Source organism: Mizuhopecten yessoensis, unplaced genomic scaffold, assembly GCF_002113885.1.
Source record: "Mizuhopecten yessoensis strain PY_sf001 unplaced genomic scaffold, ASM211388v2 scaffold9969, whole genome shotgun sequence".
Lineage (NCBI taxonomy): Eukaryota > Metazoa > Mollusca > Bivalvia > Pectinida > Pectinidae > Mizuhopecten > Mizuhopecten yessoensis.
This window is the reverse complement of record NW_018408313.1, coordinates 414,132-436,044: the sequence shown is the minus strand read 5'-3', so window position 1 is coordinate 436,044 and position 21,913 is coordinate 414,132. Positions and strand designations below refer to the sequence as shown.

Here is a 21,913-nt window from a genome sequence, read left to right as displayed (position 1 = left end):
ATCATTTGTCAGCATTGTATGTCCATTGGGTTGGTGCCAAGGTTGTGCCACGCACTTTTAGATCACACCAATCACACACATTAATAAGCTTGCCTTCTGTTGTAGGTATTTGACTCCGACGGGAACATGTTATCCCGTATGGTATCCTCTGTAGACAGTGTTTGTCAGACCTGCTCAACGGAAACGGGCTGCAGCTTCTTGGTACGCTTTTATTGGAACAAAACATACATATATATTATATTGCCTTTTTTTCATATTAGTGTTATGGTATTATAAAGGATGAAACCCAAGACAATTTGTTATAAGAGATTGTGTAAATTACAAAATTTTGGAATGAATAATCGAAGAGTGAAAGCACAGGTTCAAAATAAAAGTGGTCACGTGGTATTGGTACATTAACCGAACCAAACATATAGGTTAAAGTTGGTAAAAGGTCGGTCAAGGTACAATAGGGGTCAAAATTTGTAGTAAACATCTTAAAGAGATGTATCGGGGAAGAAAAAGAGTCAAAGTTCGTGGAAAATATTTAAATGAGAAAGATAATTTGAAACACGGTATGATATTTGCGAATTGCTGTTAATGGCATTACATTGTACCTGTTATTATGACTTTATCTATCTACAGAACAACACGTGTTATATCAATAGGACATGTTATATCAGAGGTTACACGAATCCAAACAACCATTGTCAGAAGTGTTTACCCGGACGGAGTATGAGGACATGGTCACCACGAGAAGGCAAGTCTTCATACTAGTAAATGGTTACAATATAAGCTATCACGTTTATGCTGCGTGATTTAGTTCAGATATCCCTGCAACTCAGAACCAAATCTTCATGGCGTCACAATGTCGTGCAATCATACCTAGCTTTAAGTACCTAAACTTGACGTCACAATGTCGTGCAATCATACCTAGCTTTAAGTACTTAAACTTGACATCACAATGTCGTGCAAGCATACCTAGCTTTAAGTACCTAAACTTGACGTCACAATGTCGTGCAATCATACCTAGTTTTAAGTACTTATCACGTTTATGCTGCGTGATTTAGTTCAGATATCCCTGCAACTCAGACCCAAATCTTCATGGCGTCACAATGTCGTGCAATCATACCTAGCTTTAAGTATCTAAACTTGACGTCACAATGTCGTGCAAGCATACCTAGCTTTAAGTACCTAAACTTGACGTAACGATGTCGTGCAATCATACCTAGCTTTAAGTTCCTAAACTTGACGTCACAATGTCGTGTAATCATACCTAGTTTTAAGTACCTAAACTTCACGTCACAATGTCGTGCAATCATACTTAGCTTTAAGTACCTAAACTTGATTTCACGATGTCGTGCAAGCATACCTAGTTTTAAGTACTTAAACTTGATGTCACGATATCGTGCAATCATACCTAGTTTTAAGTACCTTAACTTGACGTCACAATGTTGTGCAATCATACTTAGCTTTAAGTACCTAAACTTGATTTCACGATGTCGTGCGATCATACCTAGCTTTAAGTACCTAAACTTGATGTCACGATGTCGTGCAATCATACCTAGTTTTAAGTACTTATCACGTTTATGCTGCGTGATTTAGTTCAGATATCGCTGCAACTCAGAACCAAATCTTCATGGCGTCACAATGTCTTGCAATCATACCTAGCTTTAAGTTCCTAAACTTGACGTCACAATGTCGTGTAATCATACCTAGCTTTAAGTATCTAAACTTGATGTCACAATGTCGTGCAATCATACCTAGTTTTAAGTACTTAAACTTGACGTCACAATGTCGTGCAAGCATACCTAGCTTTAAGTACCTAAACTTGACGTAACGATGTCGTGCAATCATACCTAGCTTTAAGTACCTAGACTTGACGTCACAATGTCGTGCAATCATACCCAGTTTTAAGTACTTCAACTTGATGTCACGATGTCGTGCAATCATACCTAGTTTTAAGTACTTATCACGTTTATGCTGCGTGATTTAGTTCAGATATCGCTGCAACTCAGAACCAAATCTTCATGGCGTCACAATGTCTTGCAATCATACCTAGCTTTAAGTTCCTAAACTTGACGTCACAATGTCGTGTAATCATACCTAGCTTAAAGTACCTAAACTTGACGTCACAATGTCGTGCGATCATACCTAGCTTTAAGTACCTAAACTTGACGTAACGATGTCGTGCAATCATACCTAGCTTTAAGTACCTAGACTTGACGTCACAATGTCGTGTAATCATACCTAGTTTTAAGTACCTAAACTTCCCGTCACAATGTCGTGCAAGCATACTACCATTAAGTACCTAAACTTGACGTCACAATGTCGTGCAAGCATACCTAGCTTTAAGTACCTAAACTTGACGTAACGATGTCGTGCAATCATACCTAGCTTTAAGTACCTAAACTTGACGTAACAATGTCGTGCAATCATACCTAGCTTTAAGTACCTAGACTTGCCGTCACAATGTCGTGTAATCATACCTAGCTTTAAGTACCTAAACTTGACGTAACAATGTCGTGCAATCATACCTAGCTTTAAGTACCTAGACTTGCCGTCACAATGTCGTGTAATCATACCTAGCTTAAAGTACCTAAACTTGACGTCACAATGTCGTGCAAGCATACCTAGCTTTAAGTACCTAAACTTCACGTCACAATGTCGTGCAAGCATACTACCATTAAGTTTAAGTACCTAAACTTGACGTCACGATGTCGTGCAATCATACCTAGTTTTAAGTACCTAAACTTGACGTCACAATGTTGTGCAATCATACTTAGCTTTAAGAACCTAAACTTGATTTCACGATGTCGTGCAATCATACCTAGTTTTAAGTACTTAAACTTGACGTCACGATGTCGTGCAATCATACCTAGTTTTAAGTACCTTAACTTGACGTCACAATGTCGTGCAATCATACCTAGTTTTAAGTAACTAAACTTCACGTCACAATGTCGTGCAATCATACCTAGTTTTAAGTACTTATCACGTTTATGCTGCGTGATTTAGTTCAGATATCCCTGCAACTCAGACCCAAATCTTCATGGCGTCACAATGTCGTGCAATCATTCCTAGCTTTAAGTACCTAAACTTGACGTCACGATGTCGTGCAATCATATCTAGCGTTAAGTACCTAGACTTGACGTCACCATGTCGTGTAATCATACCTAGCTTTAAGTACCTAAATTTGACGTCACAACGTCGTGCAAGCATACCTAGCTTTAAGTATCTAAACTTGATGTCACAATGTCGTGCAATCATACCTAGTTTTAAGTACTTAAACTTGACGTCACAATGTCGTGCAAGCATACCTAGCTTTAAGTACTTAAACTTGACGTCACAATGTCGTGCAAGCATACCTAGCTTTAAGTATCTAAACTTGATGTCACAATGTCGTGCAATCATACCTAGCTGTAAGTACCTAAACTTGATGTCACGATGTCGTGCAATCATACCTAGCTTTAAGTACCTAAACTTGATGTCACAATGTCGTGCAATCATGCCTAGCTTTAAGTACCTAAACTTGACGTCACAATGTCGTGCAATCATATCTAGCTTTAAGTACTTAAACTTGACGTCACAATGTCGTGCAATCATACCTAGTTTTAAGTACCTAAACTTCACGTCACAATGTCGTGCAAGCATACTACCATTAAGTACCTAAACTTGACGTCACAATGTCGTGTAATCATACCTAGTTTTAAGTACCTAAACTTGACGTCACAATGTCGTGCAATCATATCTAGCTTTAAGTACCTAGACTTGACGTCACAATGTCGTGCAATCATACCGAGCTTTAAGTACCTAGACTTGACGTCACAATGTCGTGCAATCATACCGAGCTTTAAGTACCTAGACTTGACGTCACAACGTCGTGTAATCATACGTAGCTTTAAGTACCTAAACTTGACGTCACACTGTCGTGCAATCATACCTAGCTTTAAGTACCTTAACTTGACGTCACAATGTTGTGCAATCATACTTAGCTTTAAGTACCTAAACTTGACGTCACACTGTCGTGCAATCATACCTAGCTTTAAGTACCTAAACTTGACGTCACAATGTCGTGCTGTCATAACTAGCTTAAAATACCTAAACTTGATGTCACAATGTCGTGCAATCATACCTAGCTTTAAGTACCTGGACTTGACGTCACGATGTCGTGCAATCATACCTAGCTTTAAGTACATAATCTTCATTGTGACGTCACAATGGCATTCAGTCATACATATTGTCTTTTTCTGACGTCACAGTGGATATTAATAAAATCTATTACCTGTAACTGAGCAAGATCGGGTTATCTCGGTCGAGGGTAAAGATTCTGTTACAAAATCCCAACCGAGGCGTAAGCCAAGGTTTGGATGTTACAGAATCGTAGCCCGAGACTGAGATAACCCGATCTTGCTCAGTTACAGGTAATTGATTTTTTTCTTGCACCTTTTAGTTCGAAGAAAACGATTCAATTTTGCTAAAAACGACAAGTATCCCGCCATGGGTCTCAAATGATAATGACCACTTCACTACATAATCTACATTTGAATGCTTCCGCGTAAAAAGTAGTCCGCCCATACGTAGATTACACCGTATTTCACAGTGTTCATTATATTTTATCTACAACATCAAATAATGCAAATTGTCAATTTCAAGCAGTTAACGCGCGGATGAATGCATCGTAGTGTAAAAATTCCGCGAAATGTCACGTAAAGGTACAAGACAGATCGGACGAGATACAACTATTTAGCATGGGGTATGACGTAGGATATCTCTGTCTGAGGTGCGAGAATATTACATCTCTAACATCAAGCTGTATCTGGTATATGCAGAATTAATTTAAACAAAAATGTCGTTTCAAAAATAAAAGTAACAAACAAATATTAGAGGGCGATTTAAATTTTGCATGAGTGACAATAGGAATGTTTATTAATTAACATTTTCTATTTTTATTTTTAGATAATCGTCCCCCAATAGTAAGGATAAAACAGACCGCTTTCTCTATCATACAAGGTGACACCATATTCACACGTATTAACGCTTCAGACCCGGAAGGATCTTCATTGAATTTCAGCGTCGATAGATCAGATGCGTACGTTAGCCGACAAGGGACGTTTAAATGGAAATCAAATGTGAGGTCGTTGAGGAGAAATGGAAGTTCCGAGGTTTTCCGAGTGTCAATAACAGATAAATGTGACGGGAAGCGGACAATAGTGCTACTTGTAAGTCTTCATAATAGCACATGGCTTGTGTTAATCATTGAAAGATGACTTAAAAGGTTATCAAAGAACCTTTTGTAAGCAGGTGAATAAGAAATTTGAAAGCTAGTGCAAACATGTCATATCGTTGTTTAAAAAAGCAAGTAGACCTTGTCCCTATTAAAGCTAATATGCATTTGTTGTATTGACACGGAAGCGATCGACAAAACCTATCATAGCTATTATCTACCCTTTAACAGCAATGTAACTTTGTACAGTTTGTTTTCAACCACGAAATCGTCTACATATAGTTTATATGGTTGACCTCCGTTACGTAATCCATAACATTGACACACAGGAATATATCTGTAACTACACTGTAGACGTCGATTAGAAAAGATCAGTATCAGGTATTTGGGTCAATGATAACACATATTTATATAACCTTTGTAAAAACTTGTTTAAACTTCCTCGGTATATTATTTTCACCTTTTGTACAAACATGTATCTCTGAGATAATGAAATAATCAGGGGATACTTGATACTTTACCCAATAACTGTCCCGACACAAGTAGTAGTTAGAACCCTGTGTACTAGCACAGTGGAGTTCACAAGCTGTCAAACGCTGTATTCACCATGTCAAGTCTACACTAATGTTCTTTCATTCTAAACGATCAAAAAAGATACGAAGATGGGTTAGTTATTTTTTGATGTCAAGTCTTGACTAAATGAATGTGTTAATGGTAAATGATGTACACGACTTGTTTTTAGTACGACAATTCTTTTGACCACTGTGATAAGCGCATACTTATGACTCATTTTTTATTGTGTTCATGATAGATTCCTTTGATTTCAATGTGTTATCGTTCATTTATCTTTATTTTAGCTTAACTTTGAGCTACGTGTTTGCTCATGCGGTGATCCGATATATTTCCCCCTTTAGCTGATTACTTCTTTATATATTCATCATCTTCATGTAGGTAAATCAACTTAATTTTATTCAGAAGATATTAAGAGGCCCATTTGAGCCTCAGCATATTTAGGTCTGATAGATAATTAATGTTAATATTGAAATAACATCCTCTCAAGGGCGATTAATGAGTAATCAGCTGTATCCATATATTGTTCTCTAGGTGGTATTGTACCAGTGTGGATGTAAGAACAACGGTGAATGTGTCAGTCGTACCGTTAGTTACAACAGAACAGCCAATGGCTACGAATGTAACTGTCCCACTAGTTACACTGGTAAGTTGGCAGATCGTTCACAAATATATCGAGGAACGCAAATAAAAGATAAAAAGTGGACTAAAGTTTTATTCAAGCTTCACTGATTGATTTAATTCAGTGTACAAAAGCTGTTTCAGATAATGAACCAATACATTGAAAAAAATGAAAAAAGTCCCAAAATATAAAAGAAAATTGTATTTCACAATATGAATTTACTATATATGGTTCATTAATTAGTTTTTCCAAAATTATCTATCTGCTTCGTACCAGTTTGTTCCTTTATTCAAATGCATTTTGTTTTCGTAAACCTTTCTGTTACGATTCTGTTACATTTAGAACCTTCTTTTCGAGTTTGTTTAGCAAAACGGACTTAACAATATCTTGCTTTACCTTAATTCATATCTGTTTGGTTTAGGTGCTCGATGTGAATCACGGGCAAGCGCTTGTCGGAGTAATCCTTGTTACCATAGACATACGTGCGTTGACGTAGGAGACGGGTTTAGGTGTGGCCAATGTCCAACGGGCATGACGGGAAATGGAATCACGTGTAGGTGACCGCAACATGTCACTCCGTTTGAATTGAAATGACGCGACTTTATAATGTATTTCTTTTACTATTTGTTTAGCAGCATGCGACAAATGAAGAAACATTTATTGTTTACTGATGTCATGTACATTGCATTCAAGATTAAAAAAAACGGCTTACATGCCCTACGTGATTTAATCGAAATGTTGTTCAACAGTTTCAAAATACGTGATTAGTTGCTGTTGTCTTTTGTATTTGTTCATTCAGACTACAGTACGTCAAACAAAATTTAGCCTTAATGCTGTGTAGTTAAACGTTGCCAAGGTAACTTAAAATTATTTGTATTTTCTTCCAAGGAATAATATTTTGTTTGTGTTAACCATAAGGTACCAGGACATGTGAATCCAACCCATGTTTCCCAGGCGTACGATGTACAGACCTTGCGATGTCTGACCCCGCCAATACCCAGAATGCCTACGCATGTGGACAGTGTCCAACCAATTACCTCGGCGACGGGCGCAGGTGTAAAGCTCAAAGTACATACCTACGTTTTAAAATAACTTCCAAATTATTTGGCTCTTAGCATAATTAAACATGAACATTTTCAAAACTGAGTCGGGTGAAAAGCGCGGGAGATGGTAAGCTCAACTTGATCTTAACTGCATCATTTAGATTTTTCATTAATTATTTCCATTGGTCCAAATGGCATAACTGGTATACATTTTGCTACTACTGTGCCATGGGTGATAATATTCGATAAATTGTATCAATGGAAGAAACTGATGAAATTAAAATGCCTCTCCGATTTCGCTATAATATTTTTTCCTTTTGTTTATAATCTATTGTTATTAGGTTACGTTTTTCAATTGTGTGATATTTGTGTGATATTTTCTGTGTGTATATTTCAAATAATTGAACTGAGTAGATGGCCACGCGTCTTCCTTTGAATTTCCCGTATGCGTTAATGCTGTCTACTCGTGTTGTCCCGCTGTTGTCAATTCATTTCGGCAGCTTTTAACTCCACTTTTTTCTTTCTACTGTTACTATAGGAGCCAACATGTGTGAGAGAAACGTGTGTTCAGCTCTCGTGGCCTGTCGGGAGACCAGACGATATCCGTATTACAGGTGTGGAGCGTGTCCAAATGGTTACCTTGGCAACGGTACAACATGTACAGGTATGACTCCCATACATTACTAGACAACTTATTTCACATGACTTATTTTTGTTTAAATTTATATCATGTATCATTTTGTTTTCAACGAGTATCTCTTTTCCTTTATTGGGTGCGGTTACTTTTTCTTCCAAACCGTTTTCCGCTGTAGCTATTGCTGGTTTCGGGTTTATAGTGTTGTGCTCTGTGTCCATGGTACCTCGTAAATCCTTAAGCACTTGTGTTTCAGATACAGTATATAAATATGAGCTAAATTTATCAAAACATAATACTTTAGTTCTAAATGAAGATTTAACGTTGATGCCACTACAACATGTACCGAGGAGTAAATAATCACGCCATGATTCAAACAGAAAAACAAAAACGACCTCGAGCTTATGTCTGTTATAAAATTACTTCAGGGTTCAAATGTTCGAAGTCCGATTAAGTTAGCGATAATTTATTTAATTACTATTTAGGAAATAAAATAATTTTGTTGTAAAGAGATTCAAACTGATTGTTTGAAACAAGAATTGCATTTTTTTTTTGAAAATTCAGGTTTACGATTTTTGAAGCAACCTATGCAATAAACAACTGCTCCCGTGAGTCTTCGTGGTTTTGGATTAGCTTGGTACCATTGCATATGATATGATATAAACTGTTGCCATAACAACCTTACTTCCCTTCTCCTGCCAGCAAATGCTTGTAAGCAGTACTGCCCCCGGAATCGTATATGTGTCTCCCCTGGAGTGTGTGCCTGTCGAGAAGGCTACACTGGATTTATATGTCACAGACGTAAGTCACACACATGTATATGTCAAAGACGTAAATCACTCTAATTTATATGTCACAGACGTAAGTAACACTCATGTATATGTCACAGACGTAAGTCACACACATGTATATGTCACAGACGTAAGTCACATACATTTATATGACACATACGTAAGTAACACTCATTTATATGTCACATACGTAAGTCACACACATGTATATGTCACAGACGTAATTCACATACATATACATATAATAGACGTAAGTCACACACATGTATATGTCACAGACGTAAATCACAAACATTTATATGTCACATACGTAAGTTACACGCATTTATATGTCACAGACATAGGTTACACGCATTTATAAGTCATAGACGTAAGTTATACGAATTTTTATGTCACAGACGTAAGTCTCATACATTTATATGTCAAAAACGTAAATCACTCTAATTTATATGTCACAGACGTAATTCATACTCATTTATATGTCACAGACGTAAGTCATATACATGTATTTGCCTCACAAGTAGTAAATTCACACTATTTTCTATATTTCTCAGTCATAATACAAATGTTCACGCAATTATAACTGCTACATGAATGCAAAAAAAATTAACAGCCAGTAATGTTTGGGGGAAAACATTGATAACAAGAATGTCTTTCCAATAAAGTTATCATTTAGTTTTATATTTTGTTTTGGCCTGTTAGTTTGAAATAATCACATCATGCAGTTTTAAATGTTTTTTCCTTATTTTTTTAGGTAATATTGAAAGTCCGCGTATTAGATTTAAAAATGTACTTTTTCATACATTTCTAGCGTCCATACCCGCTCTACAATAGATAACGAAATCAGTAACATAGGGATACGGACACTTCAGTTTATCTACCAAAATATATTGGTTTCCCCTGCCAGCAATGTGCTTATCTAAATTAGATATTTTTGTACTCTACATGGTGTTATTTTGGTCTCTACCACACTTGTAATAAGGAGTAACATTCTTTTTTTTTACCGTTAGGCATATTTCTCAGCTTGCTTGCACTGATTTAACTACATTCAAGATCACTGGGATCTCATTGGTTCAACGGCATGCTTACGCTAACAAACAAACCTTGTTTGTAGAAAGAATATACTGAAAATTATTTAATATCAATACGCCACATATATTGTATCAAGTATCATGTTACGAAACACAACGTAACTATCTTGTGAAAAATCACTCTTTAATGTTTTGAATCAGCTTTCTTGAAAATAAATTAATATCGATATACTCCTGCATCCTTAAGCAATGAACACACCAATATTAATTCAAGCATTATCATTTGCAACATGGAATTTTCTTTATTGATAACAGCATTCGGTTTAAACTAACTATTAACAAAAACACTGTGTACTTTTATTTTGCGTATATATTATACTTTTTTACAGCTGTTTGTAAGCCGCATTGCCAGAATATGGGTTTTTGCCAAAGTGTAAATAAATGTCTATGTAGACCGGGCTATACTGGACCAAGGTGCGAAACAGGTATAAGTAATAGTTAAACAAAGTAGAGTAGAACGTTTGTATTAATTTAATCCCCAAGTACAAATAACAGAATAAAAATGGAGCAGAATTTGTAAATATTCATTAACTCAAGGCACAAACAATGGATCAAAAGTAGAGTTGAACGTGTAGATGTCACCAGGTGCAAATAATAGATAAATAGTAGACTTGAACGTTAAGATTCTGAATTGTTGAATGCCCTGAACAGTGTTTGAGACTTACGTACCACCTTATGGTGTTTGACGTAAATGATTCATGTAATGGTCAATAACGTTACTGCTTTGGTAGCAATTGTTATTGTTGTATCCTACATTATCATATAATACACCATTATGTTCTTGCTGTTTATTTTATGTTATACAGTATTAAGTTCTCATGATTTTTAACATAATAAAAGGATCGGTTGGTCTTTGTATGAATGTCACATAGTTTTGGTGATATACCGAAGACGTACATTCTTCATATCAAAATTAATGTTCACGATATAATATCATTACGTTAAATAAAACACGTGCTGTAAAAAAAGCTTGTTTGCAGTGCATTTTAAGCTAAACCGACAACAAGCTCCGGTGAGCTTATTCAACAGCGCAGCATTCATCGGCGTTACATTGTCAGGCCATCTTTCAGAATATTGTCAGATTGTTTTGTATTTCTTCATAAGCCTAGCGTCGTGCCATTCAAGATATGACATGCTTTTATGAAGATTTTTTTTTTGATCAAACGAAAGACACGTACTCACTTATAAGGTCACTGATTTCAGATTTGTTACAAATTTCAAAACAACCATATACCATTGCTTCCTGAATCATGAAAATAGGAACGTACCTCGATAGGGAATAAAGGTATCATGTCGGCCTCAATAAATTTAATCTGGCCACATCTCAGAACATTGATACATTGATAACTATTTGCATTAAAGGTGATATTCCTGTAATCTTTTTCCATTTTTATTTAATGTTCCATATCTAGAGTCCCCTTCATGATTTTTACCTAATTCTCATGGCATGTACTTGAATAAGTGAAGGTGATTGGTATACTAATGAATCTATAAAAGCATATGCATATCTGTAAAATCGAATGTCTTAAATGTTCATCTAATTCTAAAAGAACCTGTATTTAGTTATTAAACCTTTTAGACCTAACTGCATGCTATCGTCATAGTTACGCATTACAACTGTGTCAACTGAGCCACTTCTTCATTCATTTCACATCCATTCATTCATTCATAGTGCGCTCTTTTTTTGTTCAAAACACGAAAAAAAAATCCAATTTGTTTAAAAATTGTAGATTTTTATTTCGGAATTAATTTCGATGTAATACAGGTTTAACATATACCTTACTAGGCGGATTATTTACACATTTTGTTAAGAAAATTATTAATACAATGCCCTCATATTCTTAGCCCTTGTTGCACGAAACTTTTGTAATTTAAACAAAACTAAAGCAAATCAGCAATGTTCATTTTATAATGATTTGTGCTATGGGTAGTTTGTTTCTGATTGTATATGTGTATACTATATTTACAGCATACTGCAAACCGGCTTGTAGAAATAACGGTCAATGTGTCAGATACAATAAATGCAGATGTCTCGGCGGCTATGAAGGTCATCGATGTGAAATACGTAAGAAATGATATCGATTATTAACTATCAATATGCAACCCGGAAGTAGATCTCTTGTGAAATAAACTGACAAAATAGTTATAATTTATCTTGTCTGTCAAAATATTATCATATATAATTATTCATACAATCGTTTGATTTAACTTCACGTTTTTTACGAGATACTTGTTTATGCGTTTTGATTATAATCATATTTCATATTAGCAGTTCTAGTGTATTGAGATGGTGTTGAAACGCTGTCACGAATAATCTTGATATTAAACATTTGTACCCTGCTATTTTATGTCTGCCCCCGAATGTAGTAAACACTCTGTCATCACGTTGTAATCAACATTTGTAGAATTGAAGTGTTTTCTTTGTTTGAAGCCGTATGTAATCCACCATGTCAGAATGGCGGTGCATGCCTTCCGGGCAATCAGTGCCGATGTACTCCGAACTACAAGGGCAAAGTATGTGCAAAACCCAAATGTAATCCGATGTGTCAAAATGGTGGAAAGTGTGTAAGACCTGGAGTGTGCAGATGTCGAGCTCGACACGGAGGCCCTCGATGTGAGAAAGGTATGATTTTTTATCGTTCGAACTAAAGGTAGAACTTCGTGGTTGCAACTATTGGGAACACAATTTGCACAACATGACTCGGAAAATTAACGTTAAATCAAGTAGTTGATTAATAAGTATTGCATTGTATGTTTGATGTTTGACGATCAATTGGGACAGTAAAGATGATAACGGACGTTACGAAAATAAAAACAAAAGCAATAACACTAGAACAGTCAAACTCTCTTTCGAAAGAAAATAATGTCAATTTAAGATTTTCTGCCTTGCTTTATATTATTAATATAGTTTGATACGGTCTTGACAACTGCTTTTACTCTTCTACAATTGTCATCCATATGATGCTTCAGTAAATGCCACGGGTTTTGTTTGATATGCAAAAGGTAATTCATGTCATGTGCAGAAGAGTAAAGTACAATTTTTGCTACATTGCTAAGAAAACACTTATCCATTTAACTACTGTATATATCATAATGAATATAACAAATGAAGCGCCGTAAATATGCGAACGTGATAATCTGCCACTGAATGGCAAAAACAGCGGTTTAAGTTTTTTTTTTCCTCGATTTAATTTTTGCAGTTTGAAAAAGATAAATATTTAGGTTTTATGCAAGTAGATATTTATGTAGCATATGGAGATAGGAAAATATGTTACCTGCGTATATACTAATTAGTTAACCTTGTATTCTATTCCACAGCCGTATGCCGTTTCCAATGTCAAAATGGTGGGGTCTGTTCCGTAAATAATCGATGTAAATGTCCCCACGGGTTTCACGGTCGTAGATGCCAGTTCGGTAAGAATAAAAAATGCATGCATGGGGTTTTGTTTGTATCTGTAATACTTCTGTTAACGGGTCTTGTTACACATTTTAAGTCACTACATGTTACTTTAGTAAGTATTGTATGTCGTACCGACACAACTTCTTGTATTAAATATCGTCTATTTTATTAGTTTGATATTGTCTAATGTCATTTTTAGGAGTACATGTAAGATACGAGTAACCTGTGCTCACACAAAGCTTGCTTAACATTTCACCTTTCACTATTAATTTAATATTCACAGAACAGTTGCCATCATCAGCTTCATTTCATCAGTGTTATGCATGCTTATGTCGACTAGCATTCCACAAATCGTACAAAATCACATTATCGTCCTAACAATTTAAACATTAAAAGAAATATACCATCAACATAGATATTCAAAGATAATTGACAGAAAAGACACGAAGTTTTATGACCATCTATTAAATACAAGCACTATTTTAGTTCGTAGTTAAAAAAATAATTATCTGTATAACAGATGCATCTCTGACTTAATATTTGACAGGAATTGAAAACAAATGTACCAATACTTGTTGTATTCGTTTGAAATAGCGTCGTGGTAATCGCACGGTTGTATTAACGTTCTATTGAACGATATATGTCAGACAAATGATTTCGTGACAGCATTCACTAACAATACCAGCTTTCCTCACAGCGCACTGTCGCCGAGTATGCTTGCACGGGGGCCGTTGTGTGGGCGTCAATCACTGCACGTGTATCCATGGTTACACGGGACGTTTCTGTCACAGAGGTACTTAAAGGGTTAATCTTATTTCCTGAAACTAATTTTATCTCGCATTGTATGCTACTTCAGAACTTAAAGACATTTATGTTATCTTGATAAGTACTGTTGCTGAAACAGATATATAAACATAGGTAGTTAATTTGTTGATATAGGTATTGGTATTATGATAGTTGGCATTACTTGCTAAATCAATTGATTTTATACATTATTACGTAAGCATATATTGTATGTACTGCTCTTATTATCGGTTTTATGTTCCGAATGTTTGGTGTCATTCATGGTCCTAACAAAATGTTATGTTGTTTGGTATTAAATATATGTATTCAATGCCCGTGAAAGGGTTCTTTCGACCGTTAATTACAAGTGGTTTCCATACAAAAAAATATTCAAACAAATGCTTAACTCTTGCTTTTACATAGCTGGATTTGCTTTGGACACCATTTCTATTGCCAAAAGCTTATAGGTTACATAATGGTGTTAGCACATTGTCATTGCTTGGATAATCAATCCGATTCGGCTTTTAAATTATATATATAAATCATCCTTACCAGAGCGAATTATCTAAGAATAACAAGAGAATTTATTAATCGAGATTTAACGAATTAAACGGAGTCATCGTAACATCATCTAAATTCACTGAGAACATGTTATCGTTTTGTTGTGCAATGAAATTCAATTTTAATTTATCTGTGAATATCTTTCAATATATGTATATGTATAAAATACTACGGGAAGCAATGTAAACCAAATTAATAGTTTCCCATTCCTTTGCTTATAGCATTATTCTTGATTCAGATATAAACAGTTACTGTTACCTTCCTTCCTGATTTGAAATTTATGTAATATACAAATATCTATTATTATAAAAAAAATGTTAATGTTATATGCTCATTGTCCTATTCAGTAATGATATTTGGAATAACAAAACTGATGGCCTTTGATACAGTAGAATAGCAACCAAACATTAGTAGGCGTTAGGTTTTAACACCCCTTACAATAATTGTTAACGAAACGAATATAATGGCCTACTGGGTACCCAGTATTATAGTCAGAAATGATACATTATGCTATCTTCGATTAACAATACATCATTTTGATTTTGTTACGCTAAATCACCTAAGATTAGTAATTCAATGTCGATACAAGTTAAAATCATTTAAGTTAATAATTCAATGTGAAAAAAAGTTAAAATCACCGGAAGTTATAATTCAATGTCAAAACAAGAGCAAAAATGTCTGTACCGTCATATGTTGATATAGTGAAGTGCACACGAAACTGTAATGGGCGAGGATACTGCCGGACACATGACAAATGTACATGCAGAAGGGGATATTACGGACCAAACTGTCAATATGGTAATATATTATGTACGGTACACTACAGCCCTTTTTATTAAGGAACCATTTAGATAAGCGGGGTATTTTATTGAGACGAAATACATAATTAGATACTATGATGAGTATCATGGTATCTTACATTATAAAGACAAGTTCTAATGTTTCAAAAATGTCAATTGTGAATAAAAGAGTTTAGACTGACAAAATGTCGTTTAATATTGCCAATATCTGTTCGAAAGTTCATGAAAATTGAATAAATAAACCGCTTATATTTTTATCATTCATAACATTTATACAGTGTTTAGTCTGAAAATCAGTGCTGTCTTTTGTACACTAGCTGTTGAACCTTTTTTATAAATGCCTGTTATAGGTAATATTCTCTAATTTATCGTTATTTTTATCTTATAAATTTCTCATTAACTTGTGTGTCTACCAACGATTATATCCACAGTGAGTTATGTTCATAGTAGATCGATGCGGAAAGCCAATCAATTTGCATTTGGTTTGCAGTAGCTTGTTTCAATGTAAAGTACATGTATATTTGTTTCAGCCTCGTGCTGGCCGAAATGTCCCGAGGGCCAGAGATGTCCCAGCTCCAGCGTGTGTCGGTGTCGCCGGACGACCAACGGGCACGTCTGTCAGGTAAACCACTCCTTAACAGATTGTCTGACAACACTTCGTCATCTAAGGCTCTATTATCGTTATTTTTAAATTTTAGTTAAAACACATATTTGTTCTTTTTGTTGGAAATAGAATAGAATTGGATAACATATAAAAATGATGGCATGCACGTCAACCGGAATTTTGTTCTCACTGGGGTTTTTTTCTTCACTATTGTGAAATCTATGTATTGCTTTCCTCGTCGTTACAGTTCTATTACCGTGTCAATCCTTCGTGTATTTTTACTCTGTGAATCATTTTAGGATAGAAAATGATAGGGTAGAAACATTGTTTTACTCTGTAAATCATTTTCGGGAAGAAACATTGTTCTACTCTGTAAGTCATTTTAGGGTAGAAACATTGTTTTACTCTGTGAATCATTTTAGGGTAGAAACATTGTTGTACTCTGTTAATCATATTAGGGTAGAAACATTGTTTTACTCTTTGAATCATCTTGGGGTAGAAACATTGTTGTACTCTGTGAATCATATTAGGGTAGAAACATTGTTTTACTCTGTGAATCATTTTAGGGTAGAAACATTGTTGTACTCTGTTAATCATTTTAGGGTAGAAACATTGTTGTACTCTGTGAATCATTTTAGGGTAGAAACATTGTTGTACTCTGTGAATCATTTTAGGGTAGAAACATTGTTGTACTCTGTTAATCATATTAGGGTAGAAACATTGTTGTACTCTGTTAATCATATTAGGGTAGAAACATTGTTGTACTCTGTGAATCATTTTAGGCTAGAAACATTGTTGTACTCTGTGAATCATTTCAGGGTAAAGACATTGTTTTACTCTTTGAATCATCTTGGGGTAGAAACATTGTTTTACTCTTTGAATCATCTTGGGGTAGAAACCTTGTTGTGCTCTGTGAATCATTTCAGGGTAGAGACATTGTTTTACTCTATTAATCATTTTAGGGAAGAAATATTTAGTAACAGTAACACCATAATTCATCATGCTTATATTGAAAGTATCAGGATAATCAGCGCGATCATTAGGAAAGAGGTACCATGATTTGCCGTGTTTATCTTTGTATCCTTGTAGGCTACCGCAATTATTGTGAAAGTATCACTATTGTCACATTGATAATCAAAATAATGTTTGTTTGTGTCATTAAATTAATCGCTTAATTTATAGTTATTGTTCTTGTACTAATTGTACAAATATCTTTACTGGTATACGTGCCAGTTCTAGAAGTAATGCAATGGGTCACCGTGCTAATAGGTAAAAATGTATTTATTGGTTACCGTGCTAATTGGTAAAAATATATTTATTGGTCACCGTGCTAATTGGTAAAAATATATTTATTGGTCACCGTGCTAATTGTGAAGGTATCAGTATGCATCATATGTTAAGGAGACTTTACACTTTGCGATAATAACGATATTTACCTTACAAAGAATCTCTTATTTCTGTTTATTTATGTGGCGTTTTATTTCACTTGTATTCTTGCGTCATGAAATAGAATGTACCTGTCCAGATTTCACCTTGCGTTTGGTTTAGCGACCACGTCTGTGTCCAGATAACATTGTCCTCGACAATTACGTATCATAGTCAGTATTTCTCAAAAGCAGGTGTATCTGTTCTTTATTTATTTTTCCAACTACTCAGCCTACATCATTTGACAGATTACTGACATCTCTATTTGTAGTAATGTTATTGTTGTCAATAAAGGAGCAGGTCATAATGTTAATTGTCAAATAATATTGCTGGAACTTTAAGAGACCACTAAAAATGTCAGTAGAGAGATATTGCGATATGTATTAAATAAAGATCAATCATACATAATTTTGATAACAAAACGTGTCCTCAGAAAATGTGTATATATCTTTGTTGTGCATGTTATTTGTTTCAAAATGCCAAATTTTACAAGGTGTATGTTATTACATGTGTTACCGTTATGAGGTCGGTTCCCGTTTAAAGCAGCCAAAGATAAATCGGCTGCCTTGCATATATATTTGACTGCAAGAGTGTCTATTACTTTAAAAAAAAAAATAAGAGAAATACATGTATTTATAATGTTATACTTATCTTTAATAAATTCCCGCCATCATAGTTTTTTATTTATCCATTGCAGAATGGTATATGTTTATAATTTAGTTACATGTTAACGTTAGACTCCAGTAAATGCATGATATTTGTAAATTGTATACGATGATTATGATAACGATATGTTGATCGGTCGATTGGATCGATCGATTAGTTATTTGTGAAGTAATACCTCGATAAAACGCCTTTCGCTTCATGTTAACCTTTCGTTTGTACTTTGTACCGAAAATGAATCGATGGACATTGTTTCCCCCAATTCCTCTTATAAATCACTGTCATCGTTATATTAACAACTGAAACAAACCTTCTGTGATCACGTGATGGCATTCTAGCGAGGTTTTACTGTATGTTCAGATATGTCTGCGTATTGTCTTACCTTTTATGTGTGTCGCATGTTGTCCCCAGTGCACAGCCCGGACGTACATGTTATACTCAGCACGATACCAACAGCTACAGAACCACCCTAAAGTGACACGGAGGCTAAGCTATAGACTGAAGCTTAACAGATGATCAGTTGTCGATGATTGGGTTATAACAATAAAGTAAGGATCATAATATATCTAAAGATAAATAAAATACTCCACTTGATTGAGATCAACTAAATGATTAATAAATTAGATCTCTCTTAACCCGACCATTAATTTATCAGCAGTTTTCTGGTAACTAAGGCGTACGTATACATATATACACAACATTGAAATGTCTTTTCTGTATTATATACATTTGCAATATGAAACACGTAATACCATTTTCCTACAATGATTCATTGTAACTCAAATGAAAGGCAGGTTTTCTGCGTTATATAAACAGTGTCCGAATACCAGCATTATAATGACATGTAGAATATAACAATACGTGAATGAGGATTAATATGAATACCGCATGAGATTCTGAAAGTGGCATGTTAAATGAAAAATGTTCAGGCTAACATGCTGAAGCTGAATAACTAAAGTGGTGAAATGGTATACCAGAACTACCATTGATATTCATTTTATGTGGATGTAAAAAAAAATGTAATATGGTATATACCGAAACAATATTTTTGATTTATGATATCAACCGCTTCGCGGACTGATGTATACAATCTAACTCTTTGTTACTATAATTCCTTTATTATTTCTGACATCTGTCTAGAGTGTTTTTATATCGCATGATCAGATATATCTAGTAATGGGGTAGTTATTTAGACTAGTCACGTGCCGTTTTAGTTGTACCCTTAACCCTTTTGTGTTAACAATTTATCATATCTAATGTAAAATCAATAGATTTAATTTGTATGGGTTATATATGAGTAGCTTTGTTTTATCAAAAATAATTTGATCTCTGTGTTTACAGGTCCGAAGAGGACACAGACGTAAACTGATTAGAAATCAGTGAAATGATCAAACAGATGGCGAGATTTTGTACAGATGACGAGATTTTGTATCTTTTGTTTCCAAGAAACTTTAAACTCATGGCGTTGTTGTAACGAACGACATGGCCTTTTGGTCGTTCGATTTGTTGCGGAATCTCTGTTCTTAAGGAGTTGATATTACTTAGAAACTGCTGTCATTGATATTTGACATACTACGTCATTGGCATTAACAGTGGAGGACACCGTGTCTTTGTATCATATCCTACCTCAGTCATAACACATTGTTCTCGTGCAATACGTGTTCAAGAAGATGTAAGCTTAACTTAAATTTAGTTTAAATTTCAAATCTTTGTTGATCAGATATATAGACGTTCACGTTGTATGCTCTCTGTATCAAAAGGTGAATGATACAAATCATCTCCTGAGGACAAGGCGACATTCCATATACACAAATGATGATATGATTACAAAAGATCAAACCAAACATTTCAGTGGATGTTTTGTTAAGCACATAACCTCGTAGGTAACCAGAACGAGACCATGGTGCGAGGATCCTGATAAATATAGGATACAAATATAGACACACGGAACAGATGTAAAGAAAGGGAAAGTGTACTCATAGTGTGTTTGTGTAACCTTGAATGACGCTAGCGAATATATTTCAATATCGATGAACTTGGACTTTTGACACCGGTGATCACACACCTTTAAGTGCAATATCAAAGTGAGGCTAATGGGTCATTGGTTGTCCCTGACACAAGAATATAAATAAAAAGTACGATTCTGTTCAATGTTTTTCAACAAGATATATATTAAGCTTTGAGAAAGCTTAAATATGTCTCCCTTATTTCCGGACAAACATATATGGATGATTATCGATACGACATGACACGTACATGCGAATGACTATCGAGAAACTATTTATGGACAATGCAGTTTATGAAGAAACTGTGTACGAACAAAGAAGACGTTTTAGATGGCGTAACAATTGATATGTTGTATATATTACCGTCTTATTTAATGTTACAATGTATCCATTATTTTAATACTCAAAGACTGGGGCTCCACATATGGAGTTAAACATGATGTTATTGGTCAATTAGAAAGCCTAAGCATATTCAAATATTATATTTATAATTATGAGTTAAGATATAATTATATGTCAATGATTCCTATGTTATTTTATGTCTGTTTTATATTTAATCGTTCTTGTGTTCTTTAAAGCGTCGATCTGGTCTATGTTCATACAATAAAAGTGCTTATTATTATAAATTAATACATATACTTGTAACGAATCTCTCTACATGCTTAGTTACTTTGGTGACGTGTAAGCTACTTATAGAGGAATATGAATGTTAGGAATGTCCAAGTCGTGTTTGTGTATATATACAAGATTGAATTTTTACGATTATTCTGTTATGTACAAATCAATTAGACTGCATTGGTACGTTATAACTGTGAACGATGTATCGTTTGGAGTGAGCTGTATAAAACATACGCTGTTTCGTATAAGGTGTAAAGCATACACTGTTTCGCTGTAACTGTACACGTATTGTAAGGGTTTACTATGAACCATGTTATGTTTCGTTTATGTCGTAAATTTTTCGCGAATCATAAATAATTTGCTAATATTTAATTTCGTGATCGTTCTTCGAACGGTTTTTTTAATTGCTTAACTTTGCGTAAAGAACAACACTAGGCGAACGAACTGTCTATTAATTCAATAAAATTATGCGTCAAAGAAATGGTATTGCGCTCCAAACGCCTAACCGTCTTTCAAACTTGAGGAAGTTTATGAAAGCGATTTCTTTGTAAAAGGAGGATAAGATGGACTTAAAAAAAGAATGATCTTGAGCATTGAAAAGATTTCATAAATATTATAAATAATATAAAATTTAGACTGAAGACAAAGAATGCCTCTTGATATTATGGCCAGTTATATACTCATTGATTAAATGTATTTCTGTATGTAAGTGTTTTTTAATCTGTTACAAACTCTCATTTTAATTTCAATAACAATTATTGAGTTAAGATCAGGTCAGTCGACTTTTATGGTTCAGATGATGTCAGTCGGGACTCAGTCCACGATTTGGTGGCCTTGTCTGAGAAATTTTCATCGAAGCCAGATAGTGTAATGACCGGATCCGCAAATCATAGAATGAAACGTGGTGGTGTTCTCTTGTATGTCATTAAATCAACTCATTTCGCCGAGAGATTGTTGAAAAGAAAATACAGGTGGTAACTCGAAATACTTGTTTTTAGTAACGATATATTACACTTTTTGCTATTCTTAGAATTTGTTCTTTAGCAAAATTACATGCTTGTTTGCACGATGTCGCTTCTCCAATCAAAGTTAAGTATTA

The 21,913-nt window shown here is 34.7% G+C and overlaps 1 protein-coding gene across 1 annotated transcript in view; it reads left to right on the top strand.

Moving 5' to 3' along the window:
* The window catches only part of LOC110459108, a 66,261-nt gene extending 46,585 nt beyond the window's left edge, over positions 1–19,676 (top strand). The window contains exons 17-33 of the mRNA XM_021511204.1: positions 106–201; positions 625–739; positions 4,936–5,198; positions 6,308–6,419; positions 6,817–6,948; positions 7,314–7,463; positions 7,977–8,102; positions 8,775–8,873; positions 10,284–10,379; positions 11,924–12,019; positions 12,386–12,577; positions 13,273–13,368; positions 14,052–14,147; positions 15,401–15,496; positions 16,029–16,120; positions 18,602–18,738; positions 19,532–19,676. Coding sequence (XP_021366879.1) covers positions 106–201; positions 625–739; positions 4,936–5,198; positions 6,308–6,419; positions 6,817–6,948; positions 7,314–7,463; positions 7,977–8,102; positions 8,775–8,873; positions 10,284–10,379; positions 11,924–12,019; positions 12,386–12,577; positions 13,273–13,368; positions 14,052–14,147; positions 15,401–15,496; positions 16,029–16,120; positions 18,602–18,706 — 1,962 coding nt within the window. The 3' untranslated portion in view covers positions 18,707–18,738; positions 19,532–19,676. The remainder of the gene's footprint in view (positions 1–105; positions 202–624; positions 740–4,935; positions 5,199–6,307; positions 6,420–6,816; positions 6,949–7,313; positions 7,464–7,976; positions 8,103–8,774; positions 8,874–10,283; positions 10,380–11,923; positions 12,020–12,385; positions 12,578–13,272; positions 13,369–14,051; positions 14,148–15,400; positions 15,497–16,028; positions 16,121–18,601; positions 18,739–19,531) is intronic.
* Positions 19,677–21,913: the final 2,237 nt, after the last annotated feature.